General features: G+C 38.2%; 1 protein-coding gene across 1 annotated transcript; it reads left to right on the top strand.

Annotated features, from left to right (window-relative positions):
* The first annotated feature begins 542 nt into the window (after positions 1-542).
* On the top strand, positions 543-20,004 carry SPACA1 (sperm acrosome associated 1). The gene is made up of 7 exons (XM_008263197.5): positions 543-967; positions 7,074-7,130; positions 10,533-10,634; positions 11,403-11,509; positions 12,113-12,248; positions 19,065-19,185; positions 19,757-20,004. The coding sequence occupies exons 1-7, from the start codon at positions 745-747 to the stop codon at positions 19,911-19,913; spliced, it is 903 nt and encodes a 300-aa protein (XP_008261419.5). The 5' UTR covers positions 543-744; the 3' UTR covers positions 19,914-20,004.
* Positions 20,005-21,947: the final 1,943 nt, after the last annotated feature.

Here is a 21,947-nt window from a genome sequence, read left to right as displayed (position 1 = left end):
AAAAAAAAAGTAAGCCAAAAGCAAGAAGATGAAAACGACATCAACGGTCCAAAAGCAGAATGGGAAAGAACTAGCTTGAGAACTGTTGCATCCTCTCCACTTTCCCTCCACCGCAATGCAGTTCAATGAAGCCCCACATGGCTCTGGCGGTGCTGCACAAAACCGTAACACTTGAATGCATTCTTCACCTGCATTCGCCATGGTGTTCAACTCCACGAAAGCGCTCCCCTCTTAACTTGTACAAGTCAAACCTCACCTGCATGAACGGATCTAGTTCAGGGTAAAGGCCTTAATAAGGCTATGACGAATCTGTTTTGATACATCCACGTTGGTTAGCCTGGATAAGGAATTTTGAAAGCAAGCCACACGGAAAGCACTTGAGAGTTTACATATTCTACTTCGGAAAGGAGTACATGCAAGAAAGAGAAAAGGACACGTCTTAGAAGACAGGGCAATAGCACGAGGCCTGGTTCCTGCAGGCCGTGGCGGCAGGAAGCGCTCCGAGCCCCGGACGTGACGCAGGCGGCCCCGCGCACCGCCCCGTGCGCCCACGTTCCAGGCCCCGAGTCCCCGCGCGGCCCCGCGGGCGGCGGTGGCGGTGACGAGCGGTGACGCCTCAATGGTTGCCTGGACGCCGCGCAGGGATTCGGAGCGCACGGGCGGGGCGTCGCACCTCTCTTCGCGTACCTCTGCTCGGGAGCAGGGCTGCGACTGCGCCTAGGGCGGCCGTCCGGGCCGAGAACCATGAGCCCCGGGGGCGCGGGCTGCTCCGCCGGGCTGCTGCTGACGGTTGGCTGGCTGCTCCTGGCGGGCCTCCAGTGCGCGTGCGGAACCAACGTCACGGCCCTCCAGGATCCCGGCCTGGCCCACGAGAGCGAGAGCGAGGGCGACAACGACGAGGAGGCCGAGAATGACACTGAGGTGGCGGAGAACGAGGCCCCGGCCGAGGCCGCCGAGGAGGAGGATGGTGAGCGGCGGAGGCCCCCGGGCGGGCACGCGGAAGCCCTGGAAAGGGGCACAAGCCTGGTCTTTCTCCGAGATTAACGGGAATTGTCCTGTTAACCTCACTGGAGCTCTCGCTTCCACCAGTCCTGAGTTTATCCATTTCCTGTGTCTTACGGCCTTGAAGAAGGATGGTGCCGATTCTCCAAGGCCACAGCAGGACAAATAAGCATGTACATGGAAATTGTTACAGAAATATTGCATTGCACACTGAAAAAGTGTTTTTTTTTAAATATACAGGATAGGGAAGGCAGCCCTTCTACGTGTTCATTTTGACTCTTGTTGCATTTTTGCTCCCCATTGTAGATTTTTCTCTTTTTGAAATTCCAAATTGCTTGACGTCCTCTTCCTTTCTGCATTTGCACTTGGGATGGGAACTCAGTGGAATTCAGAATGCCCACTATTGTGACACATCTAGTTAGACCAGTATGCTGACAAAAGTGCCCAGAAGCCACATCTCAGCTCCCTGCAGTCCCCACCCTTGAACGCCTTTTGCTGCGTGGTAGGGTTTTATTTGCATGTTCAACCTTGAAAGGTCACAGTAGAAAGCATCCATTCAGGGATCCAACTATTGGCTTTGTTTTGTGACGTGTTATCCAAGAGAAAACAAGCCTGCTCTTGCTACATAAATTTGCCTTATACTGCTGGCTCATTAAGCCGTAAAACTTGACAAGCGGTTATACATGCTGTATTGATTAGTAACTCGCATGCTGGTAGGTAAAAGGTCAGTTGCAGGTTTGCAGCCTTCTACAGGAGGGTGATCCCGTCCACCCATAAAGCATCCCGCTGAGATCCTTTTAATGCCCTTGGCATTCTCATGTCTCCTCAATCTATACATGTAGAGAGAGTGCTGTGTTTATCAGCCTTTCTCTTATTTCTTGATGACAGGTAGTGACCCTCAGCAACAGAAAGAAATTGACTATCTGAAGTTAATAGTGAGATTGGGGTTTGTACTGCCCTGATAACATTACATTACAGAGAGCTTGAAAAGGTCTTTGACTTTGGAAATGTGAAAAAGAAAGATGCCAAAGAAGAGAACATGTTCTATAAACATAGTAGCTATTGCTTCATTCTAGACTTTAATTAACGGTTTTAGCTTGAAAGCAGTGGAGGGATACTCTTAGCTACAAAATGCTGAGTATTATTTAGGCCAAACACAGAAGATAAGTTATAAAAGCTTTACATTCAAATTCAAATGTAGATAAGTTACCTTTTCTCTTGGTGCTTCTATTTTCTCATGTGGATTTCAGGGAGACCATGTCCATTGTGAAATTTTATACATACACTTTCATGCATAAGTGCTTTTTCCTGGGGAGTGTGAAAATTCAGAATTATAACAACCTAAGGTGTCAGACAGCTGAACATTTCCAAAACCAAAGTTAAAAACCATGCAGCTCCTTTGCCTCTCAGTGGATGGGTCAAAACAGTGATCACCATTTACTATCACTCCATCCATCTATCATCTGTCTATATCTATCTATATGAAGTATATTTACATATATAGTTTTTTACATTAAAGTTATTTTACAAATCATTTACAAAAGTAAGAACAAAAGAATAGTGACTTTCTAACAACTGTTAGAAATCTTAATGAAGTTGTAAACATGGAAGAACAAGTTTTCATTCCATATATCCTAGTTTTGAAGTTGTGCTAGTAAGGCAAAGAACTTTGAACACAACCCAAGTGCTCAACATTTAAGCATGAATATATCTATCATGTAAAGCCCAATTCCAGATTTCAAGTATGCCTCTACTAGATCATAGTTTATCATTATTCTGGTTCTTTTTGCACTTGTATCATCAAAACAATAATTTTGAAAACATACATTTTGATGAAAAGAAGAATGACATCTTTGCTCCATAATTGTAAACATTTTCATTTTTGTATTTACCAACACCAATTAGAATTAGTCTAACAAAATGTATTGATTTCTACATCATCTGTTATCCTTCAGGCACCTTTATATATATGCCTGCCATCAGGATTTGTCCATTTATGAATCTTACCAAGTAATTGGTGTTACATAAGCATCATATAAAAGAAATAATGTGATCCACATCCTTTTTTAAAAAAAAAACTTTTTTTAGAGATTTATTTATTTATTTGAAAGGTAGAGTTTCAGAGAGGCAGAGAGAGAGAGAGAGAGAGAGAGAGAGAGATCGGTCTTCTATCTGCTGGTTCACTCCCCAGTTGGCAGCAATGGCTGGAGCTGTGCCAATCTGAAGCCAGGAGCCAGGAGTTTCTTCTGGTCTCCCACGTGGGTGCAGGGGCCCAAGGACTTGGGCCATCTTTTACTGCTTTCCCAGGCCATGGCAGAGAGCTGGATCAGAAGAGGGGCAGCCGGGACTTGAACCAGCACCCATTTGGGATGCAGCACTGCAGGCATCAGCTTTACCTGCTGTGCCACAGTGCCAGCCTTGGCCCACATCCTTTTAATGGACAGTATGGCCTGGGTTATTGTCACAAAACATTTCAGGATCAACCCCTTCCTGTTGAAAGCTTAACTGAATGAGACTATCATATGTCCTTTTGATTCTCTGAAATATAGTGTTTAGAAGTAGATGCTTAGGCTACATTCCCTATCAGAGTGACCAGGTTCAAGTCCCAGCTCTACTTCCAATTTTAGCAGTTCATGGCTTAAGTAGGTGGGTTCCTCCCACCCACGTTTCTCTCTGCCCTTAAAATAAATAAAATTTAAGAAAATATATAATGTTCACTCATCAATTCTTGAGCCAAGGCACTCAAATATACTATGGGCATCCCAAACAGCATCTCAAACACTGTACCAAACACCCACCTCCCACTCATCAATTCTTAGGCTAGAGAAAATTCATCTAGGATATTCATCTGAGATATCATTTCTCTTTTAAAAATGTATTTATTTGAAAGGCAGAGCGAGAGCGAGAATAAGAGCAAGAAACGCGAATGCTTCCAACTACTGGTTCTCCCCAAATGGCTACAACAGCCAGGTCTGGGCAGGGCTAAAGCAGGAGCCAGGAACAACATCCTGGTCTCCCACAGGGGTGGCAGGAGCCTATGTACTTGGACAGTCTCCAGCTGTCTTCCCAGGTGCATTATTAGGAATGCAGGATGGGAAACAGAGTAACCAGGACTTGAAGTAACACTAATATGGGATGCCAGTGTTGCAAGCCACAGCTTAACTTACTGTGTCACAACACTAAACCCTTGAGATGTCATGTCTTACTGAGATTTTGCTTATACAGTTTCAGTATCTTCAACATTATCCCATATGCTGCTATCTGTCTTTCTGTGTTCATTTTCTGATTTGTTCAATAATTGCGAAATGTTTTTCTGTTTTCTTCTCTGCCACTATGGGCAAAAATGAAAATTCCTGAGACCTCAATTGTGTTCAATGAAAGCCAAAAACATACTACAAGAAAGGTGCCTCTAGGTTTTTTTAAAAAATCTTGCTGAAAGATACATTTTTGGGTAATGAAATAAGAAAATAGAAGATGATGTAATAACTGTTTCATTTCACAATTACATCATCCTTCTACACGATTCCATTCATTCTTCCATTTTATTACTTCAATCTTTTTAAAACATCATTGAAAATAATTAATGAGTAATGATGAAATAATATGATTCTGGATGTTGAAATAAAATGTTTCAAGGTAAAGGAAAAATCACTAGTATGTTAGACTTATGTCCTTATACCCTTTAAAAATCTTATATATATATGTATATATGTACTTTTATAGAACTTATAAAATATATCATAGGTCTTTCATATAGGTATACTTTTATATTTGTAAAAGGGCTCAATACACAATAATTGCAAAACAGAATAATTTTATTCTATGAAATGAGCTTTTTACTATAAAACATAACTTTTTCTTTGTAACACCTCTAAGAAAGAATAAAAGCCATGAAATATCAGCCTTACAAATCAACTCTCAAAGAAGAAACTCAAAAACTTAATTTGCACCTGATAGACACCAAAAGTTACAACAGCGTGCTTTTCAGAACCTAAAAGAACATTCCAGGACCTGGCCAGAACAAAATGAGCAGGATCATTACCTGCATCTTTGTGGGTGTCAGGCTTTTATCAGTGTAGGGAGGCCTCGCTGTTTTCCTGACGGCTACTGAATGCACTGTTGAGCCTTCCATTATTAAATTAAAACAACCCTTAAGTACCTTTGGACAGCTGACTTTTCAGCTTCACCTGTAGGACTTTTTATTTCTGCAAGTTTCATTTGTTAGATTTGTCCATTATACCACCCCATCATTTTTAGGTCCATATTTATTATCAGACCTGTTTGCTATCCTTACTGGCTTTGCAGAAACCTGTATTAAGTCTGCAGGATATCAGTGTTCATTTCCAGGTCATTCATAAAAATGTTGAACAGGACCGTGCCCTGTGATGCATCACTCCTCCCACATTGACATCAACACCTTAATTGGCATCTGTGGTTTTATTTGACCAGTAAGCATTTAGCCTTACGGATATTCAGATGACATGTCTATTTTTCATTCGTAAGTGTATGAAGATACATTTTTACAGCTGCTGCACTGAAGTCCAGATACATGAAGCTCCCCTGGGCCATCATTGTAAAATTCCCATCAAAAAACGCTGTGAATGACTTAATGGACACTCAAAGCAGGATGGAACATTAAAACAGAAAAGCACTTTAGAAACTATCTGACTTAATCTCATTTTTTTTTTCCTCTAAGGAAACTTAAGTTAGGAGAAATTGAGTAACTTCCCCAAAGTAGCATAGATGTGGGATATTAGAGCTAATTGACTAATGGTTTTTGAAAAGAGGTTATATTTAAAAGGAGCCCAATGCTCTTATCCAAATTTTCTGTGTTCAGGATTTGCTTTTTATTTTTATGTCATATGTGCCAGCAAAAAATATTAAACGAATTTCAAGCATAAAAATATCAATTCATAATTGATCATCATGATAGTCTAAGTCATTTATTTAACAAAGATCAAAGTGTATTTGTATGTATCACGTGCTTGCTGTGTGTTCAAGGTATTTTGTTTGTTGCTAATTAAGTACAGAATAAAGTGCTTGTGAAACTATTAAGGTATTATATAAGTAGTCAAATTAGGAAAAAAAAATCTTAGCTACTATATTAAGTTAGTTAGAACAAAATGAGCTTGACGAGTAATTATGTTATATTAAATATTAATTAAGTATTATAGAATGCTTTCACATATACTATATCATCCTTACAATAATCAAATGGGATAGGTTCTCTTTTTCAGATTTGTTAAAAGGGTTAACTATCCCTGACAGAGTTTAATTAATTTGTTCAAACTAAAACAGCTACATTAGTGGTGGAAGTAGCTCTTTGGACTCCAAGTTCAATGCATTTCCCCATGTGATTTATTGTCCCAAGATATAATGCTTTTTAAAGATTATCTTTTAATACCTCATGTTATTTTTTTAATTGAAATTTTAGTATAATCTGAGCTTTTAAAAATTAATTATACACTAAAATTAGTAGATATCATATAAAACTTCATAATGATTAGGGAGGAGATGTAATATAAAACCTAGAATATTTGACTTCTCAGGTAGTTATATTCCTACTTCATAATGCTAAATAAGTGTGTGGAAGTAAATTCTTAGGAATATGGAAAAATATGACCTTAACTTGGGAAAATGAATAGAAATAATCTAGTGCACTCTGGTATAAAGATTTTTTTTTTGATGGAAATTACACACGTCTTTTTTTTTTTTTTTGGAAAATAGAGAAAAGAAGAATATGGCCCTTAGACTTGGTAGGCTTTTTTGTCTGATCTTCAATAGAATTTTAGCTCATGATGTATTAACTGATGGAAAAATTATATATAAGCTTTAAATATAAAAATTCTTTGCAGGCTGCTTGCTAATTTAATATACTTCTCAAAATATTTTAATTTCATTTGATGATTATGGAAGATATAGTAGGAATAACATTGCTTTTCTGATTAAATAGACAAAATCATAAATGTTTACTGCCCATCTAAATATCCATCTACCCCCAAGTTAGAATTTTTTTCACTTAGACAAGTTTTCAGGTGGTTAAATAATATGTCTTTATACTTTGTGTTTAGCTTCGAATAAGACAATAGTCAAAGAAGTAGAATTTGGAATGTGCACCGTTACCTGTGGTAAGTAGCATAAAGAACATCAATGAATCATAGTGTCATCTGGAGGGAGCAGTGGAGGAAGTAAGAACAGATTGTCCAGCAATTATTTGTGTGTAATTTGTGTACTTTCATTGTTTTCTATTTCTAATAAGTGTGATTTACACACAACACTCAGGCTGATTTCTTTAAAAGGTAAGACAGCTTCAGTTCATTACCTTTAAGTCTTATTTTTAGCCAGCTCTTTAGTTTTCCTTTGGCATGTAAAGTGCTTTCACGAAACTAAAATTTTCTCTACCTCACAGATGTTCAGTTGATGGAAAGTTTTCCAGTACACCTCACAGATGTCTTCCCATATATTGTGTTGGCAAATCTATCAAGAAATTTGCTTATTTGTAATAGTCTATTCTAAATTTTGCATTTCACCAATTTGTATGTCATATCTTAGAGAAAACAAGTATTGGCTTTACAGAGAATATGATGTTCAAAGACCCTGACTTATTTTGATCATTACATGGATAGTAATTGGACATGCTGAAATAGCACAGTGAGTCTGAAACACATGCACTAAGTGCCTAAGGGCTCCATGAAACATAAATACCTGGGCTGCCCTGAGTGTCAGATTCTTTAGATCTCTGAAATGCCTGAGAATTTGCATTTCCATGAAGTTTCCAATGAAGCTGATAATGCTGGTTAGAGGAACATCTTTTTTTTTTTTTTTTAAGATTTATTTATTTATTTGAAAAGCAGAATTACAGAGGCAGAGGAAGCGGGGAAGAGAGAGAGAGGGAGAGAGAGAGAGAGAGTGAGAGCGAGTGAGCTTCCATCTCTTGGTCACTCCCCAAATGGCCACAACAAAGCCAGGAGCCAGAAGCTTCTTCCAGGTCTCCTGCATTGGTGTAGAGACCCAAGCACTTGGGCCATCTTTTCCTGCTTTCCCAGGTACATTATCAGAGAACTGGATCGGAAGTGGAGCAGCTGAAACTTGAACTGCTGCCCATACGGGATGCCAGCATTACAGGTGGTGATTTTACACACTATACCATAGTGCTGGTGCAGGAGGGCCATCCTTTTAAAAGCCACTTCTATAGCCTAGGGTGCTGAGAAGACAACAAATGAATCACAGTTGAATTAAGTTCATTCTAACTAGAATCATCCCTGAAAAAGAGACAGTGATGAGAGGAAAAGAAAAACAGTATCTAGAGGGTACAGGGTGGTGGGAAGGGGTGGAGATTCAAGAAGCTAGTGATGGGCCAAGTGATTGGGTCTCTGACACATGGGGAGACATGGATTGAGTTCCCAGCTCTTGGTCATTTTGGACATTTGGGGACCAGTGGATGGCAGCAATTTCTCTCTCTCATTTAAAAGAAAAAAAATGTTAACCATTTTTCAGTGTAGAATTCAGTGGCCTTAGCACATTCACATTGTTGTATAACTGTCACCACCACCCATCTCTAGAACTTTTTCATCACCCAAAACTGAGATTTTACACCCATTAAAAACTAATTCTTTCCAGTGCCTGGCAATCACTGTTCTTACTATCTCTTGAGATAGTCTTAAATGTATTTTTTGTCTTAACTTCTTAGTGAGGCAGAGTCAAAATGAAAGCAAGCTATATAGTAAACCTGCAATTACTCATTCATAGTTTATATCTTTTTTATGCTTCTTGAGAAATTTTCACAGGTAGAGAATTGTTTTTGTGATAGTTTTAGTAGTTGATACTGTTCTCTATTACTTAAAGACATGTATTCTAAATTGTATATTTATTATTTCAGCAAATAAGTCTTTGGTTTTCCACAAAACATTTTGCCAACTGTGCATCAGCCATTGTTCTGCTGCCTGGGATCTGGCAGAGAACAAAGCACACCAAGCTCCTGCCTTTCAAGGAGGGTCTCTTCCATAGGGGCATCCAGACAAATGATGTGTCAAAGATGCAGTATGTGAGATAGAACAAAGAAAGCAGTATTCATTTCTAACATTTTAAAAATATTTTCAATTTATAACAGTTATTTAGAAGATAAAAATGCTTTGCTGAAATCCTACTTAACTCCTAAAACAGTATTTTAGCAGTCAAAGGTTTTTTTTTTTAAATATATCCCTGCAGATTTCTAGGTGTTACTGGGACTTACAGAAAATCTCACACCTACACACATCTCAAACAACTGTATTTGTCTAAATAAGTAAATACATAAAATTTCTGCTTAGAAAATATTTATGCAGTTCAGAAAGGTTGTGTTTCTAAAGAAACACTTTTTATTTACTTACTTAACTGGAGCCATACTGCTGCCATTATCAGCTATCTTTTTTTTTTTCTTATCAATAAGATCTTTCCTTTTCCATCCTACTGTTGCCTTGTCACAAATGGAGTCCTCTACTCCAAGGGTGGCCAATGGAATGACTGCATCAGCATCACCCTAGAGCTTATAAAGAATGGAGACTATCAGTCCTACTCAAGATCAGAAAACCATTTTCATAAGCCCTCCAGTTGGAGGAGCACTATTGAAAGCCATCTCTAGTCTTCCAACCTTCCCTTGCCCCTGAGAATGGGTCTGATAATTAACATCCTGCAGGGGCTGACAGAGGGAATCTGGTAGACAAGGAAATCTGTCAGCATAGATTCTTCCTTAGCCATTACTATGCAGGCTTATCACAGGACATGATTCAGCTTGTTGTCATCATCCTCAATTCTGGTGATGAAAGACAAACTCTGGAGATGTGGGATCCAGAGTGTCATGCTGCAAATAAAGATTTGGTTATTAATATCGTGTCCTGTCTATATTTAATATGGAGACCTTATCGATATAAATATTTTAAAATCACTTATGGTAAAATGTGATTTTGAAATTTCCACCAGAAGCTCTCCCCACCATGCCAAAGTTGCATGGTCAAATAAATTTGGGAAACAATGTGTGCTGCTCTGTGTCATTTAATTTAAGATTTTATTCACTATAAAAAGTACATTTTATGTACTCTAACAAGTAAAAATGCTGCAAATTAATTTATGACATGCCATCAATGTAGTCTGACTTCAAGTATGTGAAAATGTAAAATTTTACATCTTAGGCCAATTAAAATCTGCATACAATAGCACACTCATTTATCAGCATATTAAAAGTTATCAAAAAATTCTGTAGTGGAGAGATTGCTTTTATTTTATTTTAATGCACCATTTCCAAATGTATATAATCATGGAATCTTTAATAGCAACAATAAGAGGAATTGGTGTGTCACATTAAGTCATTTCAGAAATGCTATCTCATGAAGTAATTCAAAATGAGGGGCCTAAAAACATTTAATTGTTATTATACTGTATTTAGGAATGTATTTTCTGAAATTAGAACAAACTCTCAAAAAGATGTAGGTGGAAATGTAAAAACATACTTCAATGTGTGTCTTTGTAACGTTTGCCCTTTTTTCTTACTGAAGGTGTTGGTATTAGAGAAGTAATATTAACAAACGGATGCCCAGGAGGAGAGTCCAAATGCATTGTTCGGGTAGAAGAATGCCGTGGACCAGTAGACTGCGGCTGTGAGTTGGACTCTACTGGAGGGGGACTCTATTGGAGAGAGACTCTATTGGAGGTCGTACTCTATTGGAGCAGGAGAGTCAGCTCTGGGAAAATATCCATAAACTCAGGTTTCCATGGAGTGGAAGGAGACAATCAATTGATACATTGAAAGGAAATCATGATAACATTTTAAATTCCACCTTTTCCTTAGACAGCTGTAGCTCTGAGTAACCTTCTGCTTTGCGTTGTTCAGTGATACCCAAAATTTAACACCTATCCTCTGTAATATGCTGGAGCCTTACAGTACTCAGGGCCCATGATTGAGGCTACCCTAGAGTGAAATCCTTTTGATGCTTTGATCATGCCATTTTGTAAGAAAATGGGTAAACCTTCAATTGGGAGCTATGAGAGTTGATCTGATTTAAAGGGTGCTGATCCTAGACCAAACAATCTCTAATGGGAATCCCCAGCTATTATATTGGAAGCCAGTAGTAGACTTCACAATTTACTCAAACAAATCGCTATTGCTTGCCCTGTCTCTTCTTCACCATTCCACACAAAGAGCAGAGAGCCATGCTGTCTCTTCATCTGCTTCTCTTGATTGCCTGTGTCTTTGCATCCATTGGTGCTTTGCTCCTCTACACTCAGACTCACAGTTAAAAGTTTAATAACCTCCGGCATACAGTTGATTATTAAAATTTGAGGTGGCTTTTAAAAGTAGCGTTGTGTGTAAACCAATGTATAATGCCTACTGGTGCCTTATATATTTAATTTTTCTTTTTATTCAGGGGGTAAACCAATTTCAGAAAGTCTTGAAAGTGTTAGATTGGCATGTGTTCATATATCTCCTACAAATCGTTTCAAATATATGTGGAAAGTTCTAAGGCCAGACCAAGTAAGTAGTGAATGTATGTAATCTGGTACTTCCTAGTGAGTGATAAAATTTGTTTCCCAGTTCTTATGACTCTTAGAAAAATGTCTTTAAAAGCAGTTCACAAAAATGCATTAAAAGTCATACAATGTTGTTATTATTGGAATTTGAATTTTTTTATGATTTAGTGGGGCTAAGACTTTGCATATGTCTTAAGGCCAACTATAGTTTGAATTTTCACGAAGAGGCATTTTATCTATAGATTCCTCTGTTTTAGAAGCAAGGTTTTTGTTGTCTTAATTGAAGTTGTATAATGATAACAGTAGCCACCATTAAGGGCTTATTAACTGCCAGACATACACCAAGAGTTGGAATCTCTTTTAATACACAAACAACCCTCTGAGGTACTTCCTAGCAGTATACCCACTTCACAGACAAGTGAGGTGTACAGAGTAATTTGTCCACAGTCACACGAGCAAGAAGGTAGGGTTGGGATTTGAAGTCTAGAAATGATTAATTATTGTTCTAGGTTAAGAGAGACAATGATTCCTCTTTTATTATGGGGAATAGTTTCCTGATCTTAAGTGTAGTGAAGAATATTGTTACTTTGTTATCTTTTTAAAATAGCAACCTATTGTGCTTGCAAATGATTCAGCAATCCTGGAAGTACACAGGGAAATGCACCCCTTGGCTTTCGAGTGTGACACGCTGGATAATAGTGAACTAGTAGCATCTATTAGATTCACAATCTACACAACAAATGGTAAGTGCCCAGCCATGCTTCTGTTTGCTTTTACCCCTAGCTTTGAAGAGCATCACATTCACCTGGGGCCGAGGTGAGACACGTCTCTAGCCCCACTCCAAAGCTTTTGATTCAAATCAGGGCCAGGGCTGGCAAAAGAATCTGCATTTCTACTGAGATCCTGTAGATGCTGTTGCTGCTGGCTGGTGGACCACACTTTGAGAACTATTGGCTTACATCACTTAACTTTTTTCTACCAGATAGCACTTAATTTCTTTTTCATAGAATCAAACGTGCCTCACCTTGGGAAAGTGGTTGTATTAGTCAGAGTTGTGTTATTACCTGAGGCAGCTAATTTTCTAAAGAGAAGCTTGTTTAGCTCACAGTATCGATGGCATAGCACAGCCTACATGAGGGCTGCCCTTGGCTGCAACATCTCATGGTGTGGATAGCACTGGTGTGTGGGAACAAAGCAAGTGATTACATCTTGAACCACAAATAGAGAGAGAAGTGGCATCCTACAGCCCCTTCTAAAGGCATGCCCCAATTATCTTAGGACTTATTTTTTTTCCTATGGCTTCTCCCAATAGAAATATCCTGAGAACCAAGCCTCCAGTTACATTGAGTCCTTGGGGAACCCTCAACCCACATCCAAACCATAGCACTGGCATATTTCTAAAGTATCTCCAAAGAACAGTCATCTAAGCTGAATTATATTCTTATTTTTTACTTTTCATTATAAGAGTGAAAAGAATAAATGGAATTCTACACTTAGAAAAATCTGGTAGAGTCAAATAAATAAACATGATGTTCAGAGCAAGTCTTTTTAAAATTTATTCATGGCTTAATAATACAGTTCTTGTTATATGTCATAAAATGCAAATCCTGTCCTCCACATAATTTTACATTTTAGAAACTGGGTCTCCCTTATGAGATGGATCCATGCATATCTTTTCTATTTAATCTATGATGTCTTCCATACAGCATAATTATTTTTGTTGATTGCTCTTAACTTTTTTTATTGTTGTCATTGTTGTCTTTGTTGTTAATGGTGAAGGAGATTTGGTCACAGGTTCCTTTGAGCATCCAATCAAGCAGAAGCCTCTTCCCAGAAAAATATTCACATGTCAAATATGTCAAAAGTTATGTTTAATTTTAAGGAGTTTATGGATTTCTTCAAGCTATTTCCAAACCCCTGGAGAAGAGCCTCTAATATGTCTAGAGATACCACACAACAAAGCATCCTTTCTTGAAATGAAAGCAGGTTAAAGTGTTTAGGGATGATATTTAAAAAATAAACTACTTACTATTTAAATTTTCTTTGATATGCTGATTAGTTACTTAAAACCATCTTCATGGTAAAAGCTCATAATCACCTCTCTGTTGGTATATCAGTCCTCAGTAAAGGATAATGTCAGTTTAAAAAAGGACAAAAGAGAACCAAAACACCATCAAACTAAAAAAGTATCTCAGGGAGCTTAGCTGATGGTAGTGAAGGTATCTGGGACCATGCTCAATCTTTGTCCCCCCCACGGTCCCCTGTTAGGACTCTCTCATAGTGAAGTCCTCTCGGGAACAGAAGAGAACATGCATTTGCTAGAGTGGAAGCTGAAGGCTGGGATATAGTTCCCCGAATGCCAGACTTTTGTTCAGACAAACTTCAGGGCTGCTGTCATCTCAGTACATTCACTAACTGACAAATATTCTCAAAACACTTTGGTATTTATTGGTTTCTTCTAAATATGACAATTGGGTACACTTTTTGGTTGTTTAGATACAAACAAATGTTTTGGCTAGAATTGTCCATACAATATGGTACTGGCTTGACACAAACACCTCATTGAAGCTAGTCACCCACTGCTTGTGTGTTGAGTTTAGTATTAGTATATATTTTGCATTTTTATCTATCAACAAGAGATTGTACCACCTCATTATCAAAACTGAGCTGGGAAGAGCAAATTACATGGGACTGAAGGATTAAATCAGGGATGGGGGTGGGGTGGAGGGTTATAGAATATCTAACTTGTTACTTTCCTTTTCCATGAAATTCTTTAACTAGATTCTTACCATGTGATAAAGTTAATAAAACAGAAAAAAGAAATATTTTTAGGGTAAACATGATTTAATTAATGAAAAATTCCCATTCATTCCCTATATATCAGATTACTCCCACAACAGCTGTCTTTCAGAATTAGTCACTGTGACGGGTTGAATTGTGTTTACCACGAAAGATACTTTGAAGTCCTAGCGCCCAGTACTCAAAATTTGGTCATATTTGGAAATAAGTTCATTGCAGATATAATTAGTCAAAATGAGATCATATTAGAGTAGGCCTTTTTTTTTAAAAAAGATTTATTTATTTTGAAAGTCAGAGTTACATACAGAGAGGGGGTGAGACAGAGACATAGATCTTTAATTTACTTGTTCACTTCCCAGATGACTGTAACAAACAGGGCTAGGCCAGGCTAAAGCCAGGAGCCTGTAGCCAGGAGCTTCTTCTGGGTCTCCCACATGGTGGCAGGAGCCCAAGTAATTGGACCACCTTCTGCTGCTTTTCCCAGAAGCATTAGCAGGGAGCTGTATAGGAAGTGGAGTAGCTGGAACACGAACTAGTACCCCATGGGGTGCCAGCATCACAGGCAGTGGCTTTATCTGTTATGCCATAACTCCAGCCCTTAGAGTGGGCCTTAATACAATATGGTCATGACCTCATAGGAAGAGGGAAATTTGGGTTGGGGCAGGGAGGCGAGAAAAAGACACACAGGGAGAAGACAGCCATGTCAAAATAGAGACAGAGATTAGAGTCATATTACCCCAAGCCAAGGAATGTCCAGGGCTACCATACTAGCAAGGATCCTCCCTTATAGCTTTACAAGGGAGCATGATTGCCAGTACCTCATTTCAGACTTCTAGCCTACAAGCATTTGAGATGATGAATTTAATTTTTTTTTTTAAGTCACCCAGTTTGTGGCACTTTGTCATGGTGGCCCTAGGAAAATAATACATACCTAAGATAAGATTATCTGAAATGTGAGACTATTAAAATACAGCCTATTTTTCATGAGAAATTGTTAATGAAATTCAGGCTTTTTTTTAAACTAGATATAAAATATTTTTGGTTACCCTTGTGAGAAGGATACTGTTGGAATGAACTAATATCTTTATATGTGTCGCTCCCCCTCTTCGTGGAGGAACGACACAGGACCCTGCGCTGTTCTTTTGTCTGCTCGGCCCTCCCCGGGTTTGCTGCTGGTTCTTCCCGGGTTGGCTACTATCCCTTCCACCTCCGTGGAAGGGCAGTTCCCCCTGGCCACATTCCCCACTTCCGCAGGGGAGTGGCACACCGCCGGCCGGCTCTCTGGGGGCTGCACAGGTGTTCCTTCAGATAGATGTTCCCCTTAGATGTTCCCCTTAGATGTTACTGGTGCATGCCGTCTCTCTCCTCCTTCATAGTCCTCCTCCGCCAATCCCAACTCGGCTGCCCACACGCCGAGTACGCTGCTCTCCAATCAGGAGCAAGTCCTACAGTTTATTGGTTGAACTGGAAGCAGCTGTGCGGAAGCTGTTTACTTCTCTCCCAGCGCCATATTGTGGGAGAGCAGATGCATAGAATAAGTCTTAATTCCAGTAACAGTCTAGTCCGAGTTGCTCCCCACATATATGCTTCACTTTTTTTTAACCCTTTCTTGGCTAATGTTACAGGGTAAAGGATAATTGGAAATTATTTTTGTATTTCTGCTCCTCAGGTTTGAGTCCTAAAAGGTGTCTTTTATTACATTTTTTAAATCCCACCACTTATGTAAATCTAAAATTATTTAAAATATGGAAATTTTAAGAATCAAATCATGTTGGAATAGAAATATAATTTCTCTAACATACTTGGAACTATTTATTGAGATCACTAAAATGAGTTTATAGTTTTATAATTACTGAGAATTGAAAGTTATAATACATTATGTTTAAAGGATAGGTAAAAATTCAAAAAGATAAGTTGTTGAGATTTCCCAGACAGAGTGGTATATACAGAAATTAAAACAGTAGAGTAGTAGAGTATTAAATTAAAACAGTAGAGTAACTTGCTCTAAACATCAAATCCCTCTTCACTGAGGATTACTCACTGTGTAATTTGGTATTTGGATCAGATGGTCTCTATGGCTGTTTCTCACGTGAATCTTTTATGATTCTTGAATTTGGGGACTAGAAAGAGCCATAAAATTTACGTATATGAGTGAAATTGACAGATCTTTATTTGATTACTCTTTATAGCCCTTGTCATATTCCTGCTGAACTATGGTCTTAATATTTCAAACTTGTTGAACTCTTTATTTAGTGTGGAGCATTAAGCCTTTGGCTATAATGTAAATTTAAAAATTATCTCAAAAATAAAAAAATTTAAAACAGAGAAAACTCCATATTTCACTAATACTTGACATAGTATAGACTAATACTCTTCACAGTCTAAAAGTGCTATAGCACATTGGGTAGACTGGTTTGCTTCATCAGCAGCCTTATTTGCAGAAAGACCGGAGAGATAGGTTGGAGAGTACCTGATTTAAGAGTGATATGGAGACATCTGAACAGAAAACAATGAACCTCACTCCCTATATTATATCATACACAAAATTTAGAGATGTGTTATAGTTCTAGGTGTAAAATCTAAGCTGATAAAGCTTTAGGAAGAAATCTTAGAAGAATATCTGTATGAGTCAGGATTAGGCAAAGGCTTCTTAGGCTTGACTCAAAAAACAATCACCATAAAAGAAAGCTTTGGATGAGTTAGAGTTCAACATAATTGAAAATTGTAACTCATTAAAATAAATCATTAGGAAAACAAATAGGAAGCCAAAATCTAGGAGAACACATGATTGCACAGCCATATAATCAGTTCGGGAAAGGTCTCATGGTTTCTTACAAAACCAAGCATGTGTCTACTTTATGGCCCAGCAGTTCCACTCTTAAATACTTATTCAAGAGAAATGAAAATATATGTTCACAGCATGGTTTCTGTTAGATACACAGAGAAGCTTTTTTCTTTATAATAATCCACAGTAGAACATCCTAAGTATCAACTAGTAAAAGAATGAATAAACAGTTAATATAGAATACAAAAAAAAAGTTTAAGAATGAAAGGGACATCTTGTAATATGATTGTTTTTAGCCCTTGTTCATACTCCTGAGGAACTGTGGTCTTGCTACTTTTTACTTGTTGAATATCATGGTTAGTGGTGAAGTAGGCCTGCGATTATAGAGTAGATTGAAAGTATGTCTTTGCTTGGGCTTACGGCATGGATCACTTGGTTAATCCTCCGCCTGCGGCTCCGGCATCCCATATGGGTGCCAGGTTCTAGTCCCAGCTGCCCCTCTTCCTGTGGCCCAGGAAGGCAGTGGAGGGTGGCCCAAGTGCTTGGGCCCTGCACCCACATGGGAGACCAGAAAGAAACACCTGGCTCCTGGCTTCAGATCGCATAGCTCCGGCCATGGCGGTCATTTGGAGGGTGAACCAACAAAGGAAAGACCTTTCTTTCTGTCTCTCTCCCTCACTATCTAACTCTATCTGTCAAATAAATAAATTTAAAAAATTAAAAAGAAAGTATGTCTTTGCAAAAATTAAAGAAAAAAGAAAGGAAGGACAGTAGGAGGGGGACTGAGAGAGGGAAAGCAAAGGGAGGGAAGTATGGTTCTCTTCCTAGAACTGTACCTATGAAATACATAAAATCTGTTCTCTTAATAAAAATTGTAAAATAAATAAAGGGATAAAAATGGGTAAATGAATGGTGGAATAGTACTTTGTAATAAAAAGAAAAAACTATAGTTGCATGTAACAGTATTGGTGAATCTCTAAACCATTATATTCTGAGTTTTATTTATTTATTTTTCAAGATTTATTTTATTTATGTGAAAGACAGAGTTACAGAGAGAGGTAGAGACACAGAGAGGTCTTCCATCTGCTGGATCACTCCTCAGATGGCTGCAACAGCCGGAGCTGAGCTGATCTGAAGCCAGGAGCCAGGAGCTTCTTCCAGGTCTCCCACATGGATGCAGGGGCCCGAGGACGTGGGCCATCTTCTACTGCTTTCCCAGGTCATAGCAGAGAGCTGGATTGGAAGAGGAGCAGCCGGATTTAGAACCAGTGCCCATATGAGATGCCGGCACTTCAGGACAGGGCTTTAACCCACTGTGCCACAGTGCTGGCCCTGTATATACTGAGTTTTAAAAAAGCTTTAGACAAAAGAGTAAATAGTGTATGTTTCCATTTGTATTCTAGAATCTATGGTGGGAAAGAGTCAGGACAGTAGTTGCCACTGGAAGATGTAGCAGTGATTAACCCAGAAGGGGCATAAGGGAACTTTCCAGGGCACACTATTACTCTGTGTCTGATAGGCATTTCATTGCCTGTGTGCATTTGAATTTGCCAAAACTGAGCAAATGTACTTAGGATCTTTGTACAACCCATTGTGTATAAATTTAAAGAAAAAATGACCATGTTTTTTACTCTATTGATATTATTGCCAGAGAATTTGGGGGTAAGTGTGTAGACATCTGCAAATGATACTGAAATGTGTAAAAAATAAAATGAGCTTCTGAATTTGTATAGCAATGGATAGATTAATAGTAAAATATTAGTGGTGGTCTTACAAGATGTTCATTGTTAAATTCTTTCAACTTTCTGTATGCTTGAAAAGGACAAATCAAATGTACAGATCAAGTTCATTAATAATATTCTTTTCTGTAGTTCTGTTTTTTTCTAGAGTTGTTTTTCAAATATAAAATTTCTATTTAGATATCTATTTCCTTTCTTTCCAGTAGTAATAATCATCAGGTGTGTGTTTTCTCTAGAATTACAGATGAGAAGATCAAGTCGACCTGACACGGATGCAGTCCTAGTTTTTGTGCTGACCACAGGAGTTATTATCTGTATATTTGTGATCTTTGTATTGATCTTCATAATTATTAATTGGTAGGTGAATGGCTGGAATGCATCATCATCTTTGATTGCCATCCTTCTTATGTTCCTCTCCCCCATTTCGCTCATTCAATGAATTGCAAAATCCTGCCCATCATGCCTCCTACGCTTGTATTGAACCTGTCCAGCTCCCTTCATTCTTCCTAGGATTATCATAGCTGAGGCCATCCCATTTCTTATGTGCATACTTTTCTAAATAATCTCATGACTTTCTTCCTAGGCCATGAGAGTTTTTAAATGTAATTTTTACAATTTTAAAAGATAATTGCTAAAAAAATTTATTGATTGAATATTTGTGCTGTCCAGTTGTAGTTCTCACAACTTTAAAACTTGGTTATTATAACCTACAATTTCATTTATATGATAATATTTGTAATATATAATATTACACTGTAATGAGTCTAAATATTCATCTATTATTGCAATCCAGCTGATGCAGCACAATTGAAAACTGAGTTGTGAACAAAAAGCAGTGCTAAATATAGAAAATGTAACTATAATTCTATTTAATGTTAGTTTTCCTTCATATTATGGTTTTTGTTTTTCCTTTTGTTTTTTCTTCCAGGGCAGCAGTGAAAGCTTTCTGGGGGGCGAAAGCCTCTATGACCGAAATACATTCTGAGATGAGTTCTATGAGATATAAAGATTCAACTTCTCTTGACCAGTCACCAGCAGAAATACCCGGACATGAAGAAGATGCTTTAAGTGAATGGAATGAATGATGTATGGATGGTATATGAAAAAAAAAACAAAGGATATTAGAGAATATCAGATTCACTATTATAAAAATAAAATATATACTGAATTACTTTAATAATGTTGCAAAAGATTTCCCACAGTAATGCAGTATGAGCCCAGGGCTATGCATCATTGTGGTACACTTGTACAAAATGTTGTTCTTATCATTTACCATTTGAGATAAGTGGGGATATTTATCTAGATGTGTACACAACAAATCTTCTCAACATGTTTTTGATCACTTTCATCATTTCTTTTTTTTTTTTTTTTTTTTTTGACAGGCAGAGTTAGACAGTGAGAGAGAGAGAGAGAGAGACAGAGAGAAAGGTCTTCCTTCTGTTGGTTCACCCCCCAAATGGCCGCTACTACCAGCACACTGTGCCGATCCAAAGCCAGGAGCCAGGTGCTTCCTCCTGGTCTCCCATGTGGGTGCAGGGCCCAAGCACTTGGGCCATCCTCCACTGCCTTCCTGGGACACAGCAGAGAGCTGGACTGGAAGAGGAGCAACCAGGACAGAACCAACACCCCAACCGGGACTAGAACCCGGAGTGCCGGCGCCGCAGGCAGAGGATTAGCCTAGTGAGCTGCAGCACTGGCCAACTTTCATCATTTCTAAGGTGATTTCCTGTCTGTACTAAAAAGGACATAGCTTTGCAAAGTAAACTTCCTACTGTGCTCACGCCCCACCAAACTCCGCCGGAGAACTGGATTGAACTTACTGAAATGAATCACATTTTAGAATCTCTGGAGGGCATGTGTCTTACAAAGCATCATTTGCAAAACATGAAAAATAATAAGAGCCAACATTTGATGACTGCTACATACCAATCATTGCTCAAGGTCTTTTTCACATATTAGGTAATTTAATTATGGTTTCATATGAGAACTATTGAGGAACTGGAAGGGAGCTTGGAGGTCAACAAGGAAATTATGTGAATTTAAAACACCCCATATTTCTCACAGAAATACTGAATTAAGCTTTTTCTTTTTTCAAATTTTATTTGAAAGGTAGAAAAACAGAGAGTTAGAGGGATCTTCTATACTGGTGTACTTTCCAGGTGTCTACAACAGTCAGGAATGGCCAGGTTGAAGCCAGCTCTCCTGTGTTACAGGGACCCAAGTACTGCCTCATTGCACATTACTAGGATGCTGAATCAGAAATAAAGTAACGAAGTACTCCCAATATGGGATGTGAGTGTCCCAAGTGGCACTTACGCTCTGAATCACCATCCCCCTTTTCAAAAATAATTTTTGGATTAAGAACTTCTGATTTACCACAGATAAATGTCCTCACTGTATTTAGAATGCAAATGATAATATTTCAGAACCAAGTTACTTATTTCTGAACATCATTACTCTTTTGTGCTGTGTCAGTATGTGATACAGTTATGACAAGCTATCAAGATATTAGGGCATGAGGTAATTTGGTTCAGTCAATTTTATCAGAAATTAGTTTTTTTAAAACTTTTATTTTATAAATATAAATTTCCAAAGTACAACTTTTGGATTATAGCGGCTTTCACCTTCCCCCCCAATAACCTCCCTCCCACCCGCAACCTTCCCATCTTCCATTCCCTCTCCCATCCCATTCACATCAAGATTCATTTTCAATTATCTTTATATATGGAAGATCAATTTAGTATATACTAAGTAAAGATTTCAACAGTTTGCACCCACACAGAAACTCAAAGTATAAAGTACTATTTGAGTACTAGTTATACCATTAGAGGTTATGAAAGCATAAAATTTACTTTCATTTTTTTCCATGTAGATAAGTTCAATGCCAGAATTTTACTATTATTATGCAATTTATTGATGATAAAATTAACTGCATATTATAAATGGACATATATTGTATACATCCTGCTAGTAGCATAGAAATAGGTTTTTAGATGAATCTTCTCTATTTTTTGTTAAGTAGCATTTGTATTTGAGAGAAGCAGTGAAGAATTGGCTGGAAAATGATTTTGTTATGTGTTGTAGGAATTCCACTGGGAACTTTAAGTGAAAGGAAGTTG

Source organism: Oryctolagus cuniculus, chromosome 5 (assembly GCF_051225735.1).
Source record: "Oryctolagus cuniculus isolate XC-2025 breed Fujian yellow rabbit chromosome 5, ASM5122573v1, whole genome shotgun sequence".
In the NCBI taxonomy this organism is placed as follows: Eukaryota; Metazoa; Chordata; class Mammalia; order Lagomorpha; family Leporidae; genus Oryctolagus; species Oryctolagus cuniculus.
The sequence above is the reverse complement of the archived record's forward strand: the minus strand, read 5'-3'. Positions and strand labels throughout refer to the sequence as shown.